This window comes from Bufo bufo, chromosome 2 (genome assembly GCF_905171765.1).
Source record: "Bufo bufo chromosome 2, aBufBuf1.1, whole genome shotgun sequence".
Taxonomy (NCBI): Eukaryota; Metazoa; Chordata; class Amphibia; order Anura; family Bufonidae; genus Bufo; species Bufo bufo.
The window spans coordinates 456212755-456225708 of record NC_053390.1 but is presented as its reverse complement, the minus strand read 5'-3'; the positions used below and the strand labels follow the sequence as shown (position 1 = coordinate 456225708).

General features: G+C 42.1%; 1 protein-coding gene across 1 annotated transcript in view; it reads right to left on the bottom strand.

The window, feature by feature from the left end:
• The window catches only part of LOC120989484 (protein mono-ADP-ribosyltransferase PARP14-like), a 142578-nt gene that overhangs the window by 3403 nt on the left and 126221 nt on the right, over positions 1-12954 (bottom strand). Inside the window, exons 11-14 of the mRNA XM_040417611.1 lie at positions 12731-12925; positions 6926-7570; positions 5487-5617; positions 4598-4775 (exon numbers count right to left, since the gene is read on the bottom strand). Of these exons, the coding sequence (XP_040273545.1) occupies positions 4598-4775; positions 5487-5617; positions 6926-7570; positions 12731-12925 (1149 nt within the window). The remainder of the gene's footprint in view (positions 1-4597; positions 4776-5486; positions 5618-6925; positions 7571-12730; positions 12926-12954) is intronic.

Sequence of the window (12954 nt, the reverse complement as noted above, 5' to 3'; positions counted from 1 at the left end):
GGAGCTGGATGTGCCGAAGTTATGGAGAGGCCAGCGTCTCTTCATAACTTCGGCTGATTCATCGCCATCACAGGGCCTTTATTAAGACTGGCATCTAAAACGCTGATCTTAATAAATGTGCTAAATCTTTTGCTGAAAGACTGCACAGATGTTTTTTTATTTGTACTATGTGTATATATGTTATGCCACACTGTATATATTGTTATTTTTTTCAGGTCAACTGGGTGCAAGCTGCAGTGCCCTATGGCACTATTGCATGTGTGGTGCTGTGACTGTACCAAGGAATGACAATCCCATGGGTGACAGGAGAGGTATGGCCAGGAAGAACCTGGTGCTGGCTGGGGACGAAGCGTAGCAATGCCAATACACTACACCACCATGCTGTCAGAAAGGAACAGAAGAGGGCCCATCCAAGGAAGAAGTTTGACGCCATTAGGAAAGTCCAGGTAATCTGCTTGGGGTGCTAGACCTGAATGGATTTGTGTGAAGAATAGGCTGGGATCTGGTTACTAAAGAGGTCAGCTTGCTCTTCTGAGGAAGACACAGGAGGGACTTGAGGCTGTCACAGAGTGATGGTGACCTGAGGTTGAAAACTGTGACACAAGCCTGTGAGCATCTTAAGAAAGAGATCGCCTGCCGAAACTGTGCAAGTCTCTGGGAAGAAAGCAGTATGACTGCTTTGCCAAGAAGGGCTTGGAATGTGAATTACACAGCAGATAGTGAGCTAGTAGAATGACCAACAATGCTCTGGGGCGTCAGCTGAATTTTATCATCTCTAGATCTTTGGAGTGGCTTAAATGTTGGCAAAAATAGCATCAAAATTTTTAAAAGATGGTGTAAAGTTAGACTACAGTCTAAAAGTGCACCAGATTTATCATCCAGCATCAGTCAAATTTGGCACAGTTTAAGGGCTCATGCACATGACCGTATTTTATTTCCTTGTCCGTTCCGTTTTCTTTGCAGCCCGTATGCCGAACCATCCACGTCAATGGGTCAGCAAAAAAACTGAAATGACTCCGTGTGCATTTTGTTTCAGTATGTCCGTAAGTCCATTCCACAAAAAAATAGAACATGTCCCATTGTTACAATGCATCTACAAATAAAAATGGATGCAACACGAATGTCACACTTTTTTTGCGGATCTGTGTTTTGTGGACAGCAAAATACATATGGTCGTGTGCATGTGCCTTAAGTCTGTCTGTCTAAGTTTACACTGACTTACTTTCTCCCCCTCAATTTTTTTTATTACAATAAGATACAAAATAGTACAAAGTATAAGGGTTTAATTACATGCGGTGGTAATGTCGTTTTTTTTTTGCCCCAACATCAGAGTGATGGTAAATAAAATGGCACACAATACTTGTTTTGTTTTTTAGAGTTAATTTAACACCTGCATTCTCTAAAAATTGAGCAAACTTGTTTTAGGGACAAGCGCAAAATCCTGCAGACAGGCAAACACTGTGAATATGATTTTCTTTTGTTTATCATCCATTTCTAGGTCTAACAATTTGTGATCCGTGAGGGCCCGTCACCCTGCACCCCTGATGATTGGTACTTCAGTGAGAGCAGCTCTGTAGTAACTAGCTCAGTCCACTACACAATGGCAGAAGAGATGCTCCCAAACAGCTGATAAGGAGGGGTGTGGGGTGTCAGACCCTGGCCAATCAGATATCGATGGTACTAGAAAACCCTTTTAATTTAAGAACATGGCTGATACTCTTCAGCAGACCTTTCCTGCGTGCTGTCCTTTTATAAATTTAGCTTGTGCTTTATGTAAACCAACCCTGCTACTGTCTAAATAGACAATTTGCACTGTATTTATGACCGTTTAAAATAATAGGCCCAACAATAATGGATTATAACAATTACCTCGCTTGGAGGTTGCACACAACTGCCAACCAAAGATGAACTGGTAGGGAGAGTAAAATCCAGCCAGGAGGTGTGTTCACTGGCTCACTCAGAGGGTGACTTAGGAAGAAAACAGGGATGGATAATAAGAGGGAGACAGATGCTGGGTCTCTTCCCCTAAAAGTATCCCTGTATCCTAACTAAAAACGTGGACCCTCTCTGACTGTCCCTAGATGGCCCTCAGACCTATCCGGTTTAGGGCAAAAGGCTACCCCGAATCGACTCTTAGAACAGCATATCAGAGGGCCTGCTCAAAAAATCGAACAGAATTATTACATCCCAATAAAATAGAGAAAGAGGAAAAACAGATTCGCCTAATTGGCACCTTTGATGGGGCCGCAAAAGAGGTACGGGAGGTCTTATCCAAACACTGGAACATCCTTTTGCTTGATCCAGATATTAAGGATGTTGTTGCATCCACTGTTAATATCACGTATCGTAGGGGTCGTTCTATACGTGACCGCCTAGTACGCAGCCACTTCAGCGAGACCAACGACCGGTCAGGTGGATGGCTCAAACCGCCTGCGGGTTGCTTTCGCTGCAGTGGATGCGTCGCGTGCCCCTTTATCAATAAAGGATGTGAATTCCAAAGTAATGTAACCGGCAACAGTTATTCCATCAAGGGATTTTTAAATTGTAGATCCAAAGGAGTAATTTATAGAGCCACATGTCATTGTGGTATGGAATACGTGGTCAAAACCACACAGGAATTTCGAAGGAGGGTGGGGGAACATCTTGGAGACATCAGGCACAAAAGAGACACCCCATTAGCCAAACATATTGAAACCAGCCACAATGGAAACTATAAGGGTATTACCTTTATGGGCATTGAATCAATCCCTCCCTTGAAGAGAGGGGGTAACTGGGACAGGAGGATATTGCAGCGTGAGACGTGGTGGATATTTGTGCTTAAAACTTCTAATCCTACCGGCCTTAATGAGCAGCTTTCATTTAGCTGCTTCATTGAGGAGGCAAGATCCACCCACTGATTTAGGACACTAGATTCACCCACTGACGTTGGGGTGAACCTACCTATTCAGTACACTCACCTGCATATCCACAACTGTCATGAATTAATCTTCTTGACAGGGTTAATACACCTGTCATATACCCAGTTTTCTTGCCACAATATGCCCCATTCGGATAGGATATATACACCGTCTATAGTTTCCTTGAAACAATAGCTCCATTGGACCATTTATGGGCTTAGGTATATTTATATATATTTTTGTGTGCCCTTTATTTGAACCTTTACAGGGGCCATAAAGGTTTTATGTTGTTGTTCATTTTATAGCGACATACCCTGGCTCAAACTTACCTGTCCATATGGGATTTCCAGTCCCCAGGATTTCTCACCCCCCCCCCCCCCCTCTTCTTCTTTTCCCTTGCCCTCGCATTAATTCACATGGGATTTATTTCTTTCGGTGATCACTTTTGTTCACCGATAGATATACTGTCCGTTTAGTCCCCTGACATGTAAGATCTATATGTATGGGGCGATTATATTCATCTATCAATATGCATCAACTTTACACCATTGATATGTACCAATCCAGTCTTTGACCATTTAAAGTTGCTATTTAAATACCCCAGGTAGCGCCTCTTGTGACAGTACGAAGCGACGCACCTCTATTTGGCTATTCTAGCCGGAATACTAGGTAACTGGTGGGGAGTGTAATTAGCCCACCTCCACATCGCCATCAGTTTACCTTGGCATCCGCTCCCCTGTACTGCTGGACCTATCAGATATTGAAGAGATATGGCCGCAATAGAATGGACGGCTTTCTGCCGCACCCGATCATGTGATTCCCGATAGTGACGTGATGGCATTCGTCATGCGTCACGTGACGGATCATGTGATGCGGGGGGAGGAGCATATGTGACGCGCTAGGTTTAAAAAGGATGCCAGCGCTAGTAACCCGCTCCCACTGCCATACGCAGGAGAGGTGCGGACCGAGGACGCAAGCATACTACCTGGCAAGCTAAGTACATCCTGATACATCGATAGGACTGTCTTATTAATTGCCATAGCCTATAATCTAGGCTGTGACAGGCACCTATTGTTTGTTACTGTCTGCCTGCGATCCTGGCATTGTTTGGTCCCCAGATGATCTGGTATCCGCCAGTGAAACGCGTAGGGACATTGTTTATTATTTTTCATCTGTCTGCCTGCCCTAGCAAGTGACTGGTCTTTTTTGCTTCCGACGAAGCTGGGCAGTCAACGGATAGGTCTGAGGGCTATCTAGGGACAGTCAGAGAGGGTCCACGTTTTTAGTTAGGATACAGGGATAGTTTTAGGGGAAGAGACCCAGCATCTGTCTCCCTCTTATCATCTATCCCTGTTTTCTTCCTAAGTCACCCTCTGAGTGAGCCAGTGAACACACCTCCTGGCTGCATTTTACTCTCCCTACCAGTTCATCTTTGGTTGGCAGTTGTGTGCAACCTCCAAGCGAGGTAATTGTTTACTTCCATTATTGTTGGGCCTATTATTTTAAACGGTACTATTAAAAAGATACATTTTAAGGCATTCCAATATTCAATTTATTTAGATTCCATATTTTGGGCGCCATTGATATTTATTGTGTGACCAGCTTTTTACCTAGGTTGTGTTCATCTATACTGTATTTATGACACAAGCAAAATGAATTACATATACTAAATAAGTTTTGTGATGGTTTAAACATTTTACCATTGTGTCCAGCAAAGCTTCTATTAAATCCACTGTAGTTGATTGAATGACAGTTTTGGGGTGCCGTGCCATGGAAAAGATTTTTCTCATTTACATTGGATGGACCATTTTTCTCTGTAATGTAGCGTTTCCTCAGTATGTATGCTGTGTATTGATATGTGTTCTGGATTCTTTCAATCTGTGAAGAAATAAATATGAAAAAAAAAAATAAGTTAAAGGCAGTTTGTCGGCATTGTCTGTCTGGGACCATGCTAAACTGATCACAGTGCTACACAGGGGCTGGGGAAAGTAGCACAAATATACATTTTGTGGAGGTTTTATTATCAGAAGTAGGGTGGATATAAATTCTTATTCTGGCAGATTCTGCTCCTGCAAGTTCTCTGGGGCGGAGGCGAAGCTACGTTGTGACATGCCCTCTGAACTGAGCTACTTCGCAGTCCCTTCTTTGAGTGACAGCTGTAGAATCCAACCAGAAGATCACTACAGTTGTCACTCGGTGTAGAGTGGTTATTCAATGCAGAGAGCTCTTCACAGTGACGCTCCACCTCCAGTGCCCCTGCAGGAGCAAAATCTGGCAGAATAAAAATTCATTTTCACACTACACCTGATAATAACAGCGTTGCAAAAGGTATGTTTTTCCTGCTTTCCTCAGCCCTGAGCGCTGTCAGCAGTTCAGCATGGTCACAACTACTGACAGATTTCTTTTAACCAAAAGTTCTATGATGTGTAAAAATAGGCCCATCTTATTAACCCTTTACCACCATGTATTAGAAATATTTTCTTCGGATGTAAAAAGAAAATCTGCAAATTCGAGCTGTTTGGAAATAAATTGTAATTTTCACATTACTATACTTAATTATTTACAGCATTCTAAAAGTGATCATTTTACCTTCTTAATAAGACAGTTGACAGTTTTATTGAAATTGGATTTAACTGTTTCATATTCCTCAGAGTGAGGATCCAGTTCTACCAGCATCAAGAGTGCATTCATACTATCCCAGTGGAGAGGACATTGAGTTTCTGGAAAATAATAGTACATTTAATATACAACCAATATCAGATTAAAACTATGAAATGTGACAATGTTTAATTCCACTAGGAACTTTATTAACAAATTATTCTGCAAGCTCTCCATAAAAGTGGTTTAACAAGGAAAACTATTTTTTTTAAAGGCCAAAATGGGTTAAAACAATGTTACCTCACTGATCCCCAGCTGTGGCAGATTGTATGGTCATTCTACTACAGTTCCAGGTTAAACCATTCTGGAGCGAAACTTCATTACAATGCATACCTCCCAAGAGTCCCAGATCCAGTGGGACAGTCCACGATTTTGATAGCTGTCCCATAGTCCCAGGATGGGTGTGGCATGTCCCGCATTCAACTGTCTTTGTGTCCTGAGGACACAGATACAGTTGAATGTAATGGTGAAGCAGGGAGCTGTCAGCTCCCTGCTTCACCAGTCCCCAGTCTGTGCTCTTCCCCACAGCAGGCGAATTGAAGTGAGTAGGAGAGAGCACAGGCCAGGAAATTATGATAATTCCCAGTCTGTGCGCTCTTGTTCTCAGTTCAGCAGGTATGATGAAGTCAGGCGTGATGGTGGGAGAACAGAACTAGGTGGGTGGTGTTTTTTTTATTAACAGTAAAGGTTTCACTGCTGTAAGGGGGCTTTACTATTCTAAGGTATGCACTATTGAGAGGGGGCACTATGGGACTAAGGAAGTATTCTACTTTGTGTGGGGCATAACTACTTTATGTGGGGGCACTTAGTGGGTATAACTACTGTGTGGGGACACTTAGGGGGCATAAATACAGTGTTGGGGTGCTAAGGGGGAATAACTTCGGTGTGGGGCTGCTAAGGGGGCATAACTACAGTGTAGGGGTGCTAAGGGGCATAACTACTGTGTGGAGGCACTAAGGAGACAAAACTCCAGTATAGTTGGACTAAGGGGCATAACAACTGTGGAGTCAGCAAAGGGGCCTGACTACTGTGTGTGGGGGCACTAACAGGACATAACTACAGTGTGAGGGCACTAAGTGGGCATAACTACTGTGTGGAGGCAATTGTGTCTTGGCATTTTCTATGTATCTATCTACTGTATGGTATATAGCGTTGTGGCCAGTTTGTGATATCACATCCATTAGTCACAGGGCATTTGTGCTGCTCATTCCCATTCAAATGAATGTATTGTGTTTCATAACTTCCAGTTGACTTGCATCAACCTCTGGACGTGGGTAACTTCAGATCATAATTTGGTTTCTGTAATAACACAATATGTGCACATATATAGTCACTGAGATGAGGAGGAGTAGTACATTGTATGTGCATACCTTCTTTCAAGTCTCGTCTTAGAACTTTCACCTTCCTTTTGATTGCTTCATCAAGTACTGCTTTCATAGTTTGCAGGTTAACAACAGCTTTCACCCCATTTCCAAGTTTGACTATTACAACATCACGTTTCCCGGCCAGGTAGCTATCTTCAAGTAACTGACTGGCCTCCACTGTGAAAGGGTTTGAATCTGTACCATCAGAATACCCCCACTGCACCAATAGCCCTGCTCTCTCCTTTGTTACCATCTGAAGTCTTGCTGTTACAACAGTCATGAGATTGGTATGGACTTTCATAGCCACTTCAATAACATCCTGTTCACAACCTTCAATAATGATGCAGTTATTCAACCGATCCAGTATCATGCCAACGTCAGTGTCATCATTCAGTACAGAGAAAATCATCTCAATTTCCTCCACCGAAAATGTTTGCAGTAATGATTGCTCTATTTTCTCCTCTCTGTATTTTACTGCATTTTCAAAACCTTTCAGAAGAGAACACTTGATTTCATTCACTTTATCCTTTTTGTCTGTGACAACGACCAACTGTGTTGTTGGAGGCAGAAGTGGCTGCCGTAGAGCAGGAAGGTCTTTAATTCCTTCATTTTCTGGAAGCCAATGATACTTTAATCGTGAAGTCAGCAAGTCTACAAGGAAAAGACAAAAATTAAGGGGCACATGAGCGTCATGGTGGATCAGTGATTAGTAATGATGCCATGCAGGATTGTGGCAAAACCGGATCAAATTCACACCAAAAACTGCAAGCAACACATGCATTTTTTGGTGCAGAAACGCAAAGAAATCCGCACAAAAAAGACATGGAGATTTGCATACTGGGGATGATATGCCATTTTACTGCGAGGAATAACGGCAGCAATACAGTACCAGCAAAGTGAATGAGATTAGATAAATCTCATGTACACTTTGCTTTTTTCTTCTGTGTGGAAGGAACACCTGTTGTGTGAATTTTAGAATCGTCAGCATCCCAATTTTTTTTGTGCAATCCCGCACCTTCTGTAGAGTGGTTTTCCCTATTTACTTCCTTGAGGTTGCTAACGTAAACAGAAAATCTGCATGAAAAATCACACAAAGAAAACGCATAAAAACTCACAAAAACGCAATAAATAGAGTTTTATGTGCGTTTTTTGTGCAGATTTCATGCAGATTTTTTGCATACCAATCTGCACCATGTGCAGGTACCCTGGGAACCATGGCACCTCCACATATGACTTGAAACCTGAATGTGGAGGTGGGATACTGAGGTTAATTTCAACATCAGGAATCAGACTAAGGCTATATGCACACAAACGTATTTTGTTTCCACGTCCGTTCTGTTTTTGCGGATAGGATGCGGACCCATTCATTTCTATGGAGCTGTTAAAAAATGCGGATAGTCAACCGTTTGTTTTTAGCGTCCATTGTCCGTGGTTCCATTCCACAAAAAAAAAAGTAGAGCATGTCCTATTCTTGTCCGTTTTGCAGACAGGGATAGGCATATACAATGGATCCGCAAAAAAAAAACCGGATGTGATGCGGATTTGCTGACCGAAAAACACATACGGTCGTGTGCATGTAGCTGTACGCATCAGTAGCCTTAGGCTACATGCACATGACCGTATGTGTTTTGGGATCTGCAAATTGCGGATCCGCAAAAAAAAAACTGATGCCATCCGTTTTTTTGTGGATCCATTGTAACAATGCCTAAAACGGACAAGAATAGGACATGTTCTATTTTTTTTCCGGGGCTACGGAACCGACATATGGATGCGGATAGCACACGGTGTGCTGTCTGCATTTTTTGCGGACCCATTGAAATGAATGTGTCTGCATCCTATCCGCAAAAAAAATGGAACGGACACGGAAACAAAATACGTTCGTGTGCATGAGGCCTTACTCATATTTATGCACATCCTCTTGAGGATTGCACCACATTGCAAAGTGATCAGATTGCCCCCACTGGTGTTACTGACAAACATGGTTTGACCGTAAAGCCTTCATTACCAGGTGTCATGCTATTCAGACTTCCCTGGGAATGACCACACCATCTAGAAGTCTGTGTTCATTAACTCCTTCAGTGCTGTGCTCTATTGTTTGCACCTCCTCACCTTGTATTGGCTGCGAGTCAAGTTTGCTATATAATCCAGCTTGTGCTGGTCGAACCTATCGTGACATTTGCCCCTACAGGTTAGGAGAGTGTGTCTGTGCCTACCAGAGCTGCCGTGTATTGGATTACTGGACAGTTACAGGCTGCGACATTGGTGCGCATGAGTATGATTTTCAAAGCTTCACATGAACTTTAAAATCAGAGTGGGATCTCTGCTGTGGCTGGTACTTGCGAGGCTCACACCTCTGCTCAATGATCAAGGTAGGCTATGCAGGGTCCCATTCTCCCACATTGTTTGTCTTTCTGCAAGTCCTCATGTCTTCTTGTCTTTCTCTTCTAGATGTCTGCTTCTTAGTGGCATGGAGAGAAGAGGACCAGAAAACCTAGGCACACGTTATTCAATCGCTGCAGCCAGCCTATTTCTGAGTCAGATGTTTGTATAAACTGTTAGCTTACTGAAGTGTCTGGTGTTCAACAGCAAGCTGATCAGTTTGTCACCTGGTTTAAGGCTCACCTGTTAGAATCCTTCCAGGAAATTAAGAATGAATTGTTTAGGTAGAGTAAGCTCAGAACTAATGGAGAAGGTCTGATCTCAAAACTCTTTTGAGTCTAATGAGTTATCGGAAGGAGAATGTATTTCAGACTCTGAGGATTCTGACCTAGGGGTTTCAGAAGATTACTTTCTGTTTAACAAGGATACATTTAATGTATTATTGAAGGCAGTTAAGGATTGTGTGTTGTCTTCTAAAGAAGTCAGGCAGATTTCTTCCAGAACACCAATTATTGAAGGACTTTTTTCAGCTTCATTGGTCTAAGCCAGAGAAGAAGCCCATTTTAGACCTCCGGTTTAGATGTTTGTACCGTTTAGATCCCAAATTAATGGACGATTGAGAATCTGATGAGACAACTTTGTTGAAAGATCAAGTGGATCGCAAAGTGGAATGTCTTCTTAGTGCAGTTATTATTCAGCAGCAGCTTCTTGTAGAGCAGCTTTATCCTCTATTCCCATTGCCAGGGCTGTGAGAAAATGGCTTAGTGAGCTTTCTAATGAACTTCAAGAAGGGGTGTCTACAGAAAAAATGTTAATTAATGTGAACATTAAGTTAGCTTCTGAATTCATTCTTGATTTCCCCATGGATATTCTACAGCTTGCTTCAAAAAACTTGACTTTTTCTAGTGCAGAGCCCTATGGATGAAAGCATGGTCTGGCAACGTGCCTTCTAAAAAAAATTTTTTGTTCCATCCCTTCTATTCATCCTAGTAGCCTATTTGGTCCTCAACTGGATAATATCCTTAAGGCTGCGTTCACACGGGCGAGATTTCCGCGCGGGTGCAATGTGGTAGGTGAACGCATTGCACCCGCACTGAATCCTGACCCATTCATTTCTATGGGGCTGTTCAGATAAGCGATGATTTTCACGCATCACTTGTGCGCTGCGTGAAAATCGCAGCATGCTCTATATTCTGCGTTTTTCACGCAACGCAGGCCCCATAGAAGTGAATGGGGTTGCGTGAAAATCGCAAGCATCCGCAAGCAAGTGCGGATGCGGTGCCATTTTCACGCATGGTTGCTAGGTGACAGTCTATTCACTGTATTATTTTCCCTTATAACATGGTTATAAGGGAAAATAATAGCATACTGAATACAGAATGCTTAGTACAATAGCGCTGGAGGGGTTAAAAAACTAAACAAATTAACTCACCTTCTCCTCTTGATCTCGAAGTTTCCGGTCTCTTCTTTACTTAATGATGAGTTGTGGGCTAAAGGACCTTTGGTGACGTCAGATCACATGCTCCAATCACATGGTCCATCACCGTGGTGATGTACCATGTGATTGGAGCATGTGATCTGACGTCACCAAAGGTCCTTTAGCCCACAACTCATCATACCGGGAACTTCGCAAACAAGAGGAGAAGGTGAGTTAATTTTTATTTATTTTTTTTAACCCCTCCAGCGCTATTTTACTAAGCATTCTGTATTCAGAATGCTATTATTTTCCCTTATAACCATGTTATAAGGGAAAATAATACAATCTACACTACAACTAACCCAAACCTGAACTTCTGTCAAGAAGGCACATATGCAAACTGTTGTAATTCCTACACCGTTCACCTGATTTGGATGTAAATAGCCTCAAATTAAAACTGATAGTCTGCAGTTAAATCACATCTTGTTTGTTTCATTTCAAATCCATTGTGGTGGTGTATAGAGCCAAAAATGTTACAATTGTGTCGATGTCCCAATATTTATGGACCTGACTGTATATCAGTTTGTCAGAAAAGACGCATTGGAACATGTCCCCTTTTATCAGCAGAACTCTGGGGTCTACTCAAGGGTATTTGTTGTTCCAAAACAGGATGGATGGGAGAACAATGAACTAGAATGAGAGCAAGAGGTGCACAGAGGCAAACCTCTACATAGATGAATTGTCTCATTAGAAGACTGATGTACAGTGATCCATTCTGTATTGCAAATGAAATGAAACGTCACATCCTAAGCCTAGGGCAGCAGTATCTACACAAACCATCAGAAAGCATTTGTGCGACACTGAGCTTCAAGCCAGATTTCCAAATACAGGTGTTCGATTGACTTCACATCACTGCTCTCAAAGGTTTTCATGGTGCACAGCAAGACTGGAATGGAGTCAGCGATGAGTATCGCTTTTGTCTATGATTCCATCATAGTCAGACATTGGCCTGGAAACCACATGGGCCTTCAGAAGGCAGCATCACACCACACAAGTCAGTCTCGCGGAATTATGGTGTGGGGTAGCAAAGTGTTCAGTAGCCCGACCCCTATAGTCATCATTTCAGGTAAACTAACACCCCAGCACTACATTATTTGGTTATGAATCCAGTGGTATGGCCACTTCTCCAAACTGCCCCAAGAACCGTTTTTCAACAGAACCACGTGGGGGCACATGTTACTCGTAGTGAGCTGCCAGTGTACCCTAAATAGGCCACCATGGCCTGCAGAGTCTCCGGACTTGTATCCTATCAAGCACATCTTTTGCGTCATTGGTTGGTAATTGCAAACGGAGCTGCCAGCAGAAAATCTTGATGTTTTGCGTGCATTCAGCGTGGCAGAACATTCCTCAGATAACCATTCATTTCCTCATTGTTAACATGACAAGGTGTGCAAGTGCATGTATTTTTGCGCATAGCGCTCATACTCTATACTGAATAAATCAAGATGTTCTGAATATTTTGTTCCCATTTTTTTCTCATTTGCATATCATTAACATGTCTATCGATCCTGTGATTTCCTGAATACCCTGACTTTTCATGCTTGGTGTTACAGTTCCAATGTTAATGAGTGCATAAAACAGGATAATGGTAAAGATTTAGTATAACTTGCAATTTGTTCATTAACATTTCTTCTCTTTATGTGCTCAGGAGTCCTGTGGGCAGTCCTAATCAGTAATTGACAGCCTTTCTTATAGAAAACTGTGCATAAAGAGAAAGAAGTCAATTATCTGTTATACAGAAATTTTTTCTCATATAAATATGTATACTTATAAATCAATCTTCTCAGCTCCTTCTACTCTATAACCTGCTTCCTACAGTTCAGACATAATTTTCAATTGTGACAGGTTCCCTTCAAGATGAAAATTCTTGTTTTATAGCATACTAAGAAAAAGAAACACTTGACATTACTGTATAGCCTACGTTATTAAAAACATACAAAAAATCATTAACTCACCCAATGGATTCCAAAATAATTCCTGTACGGGACTGGACAACTTTTTCAGCTCCGCACAAAAAATGTAGTAAATGGAGGGATGAAATGTCACCAGATGAACTGAGGACAAACTAGTAAGGTTTCTAGTCCTGGTAAGTGTTAATATACAATCCATCATATGATGGGCCACAATCCCTGGGTCTAGTTTACATGCACCTGAACATCAAAACAAAACAATTTTTCGG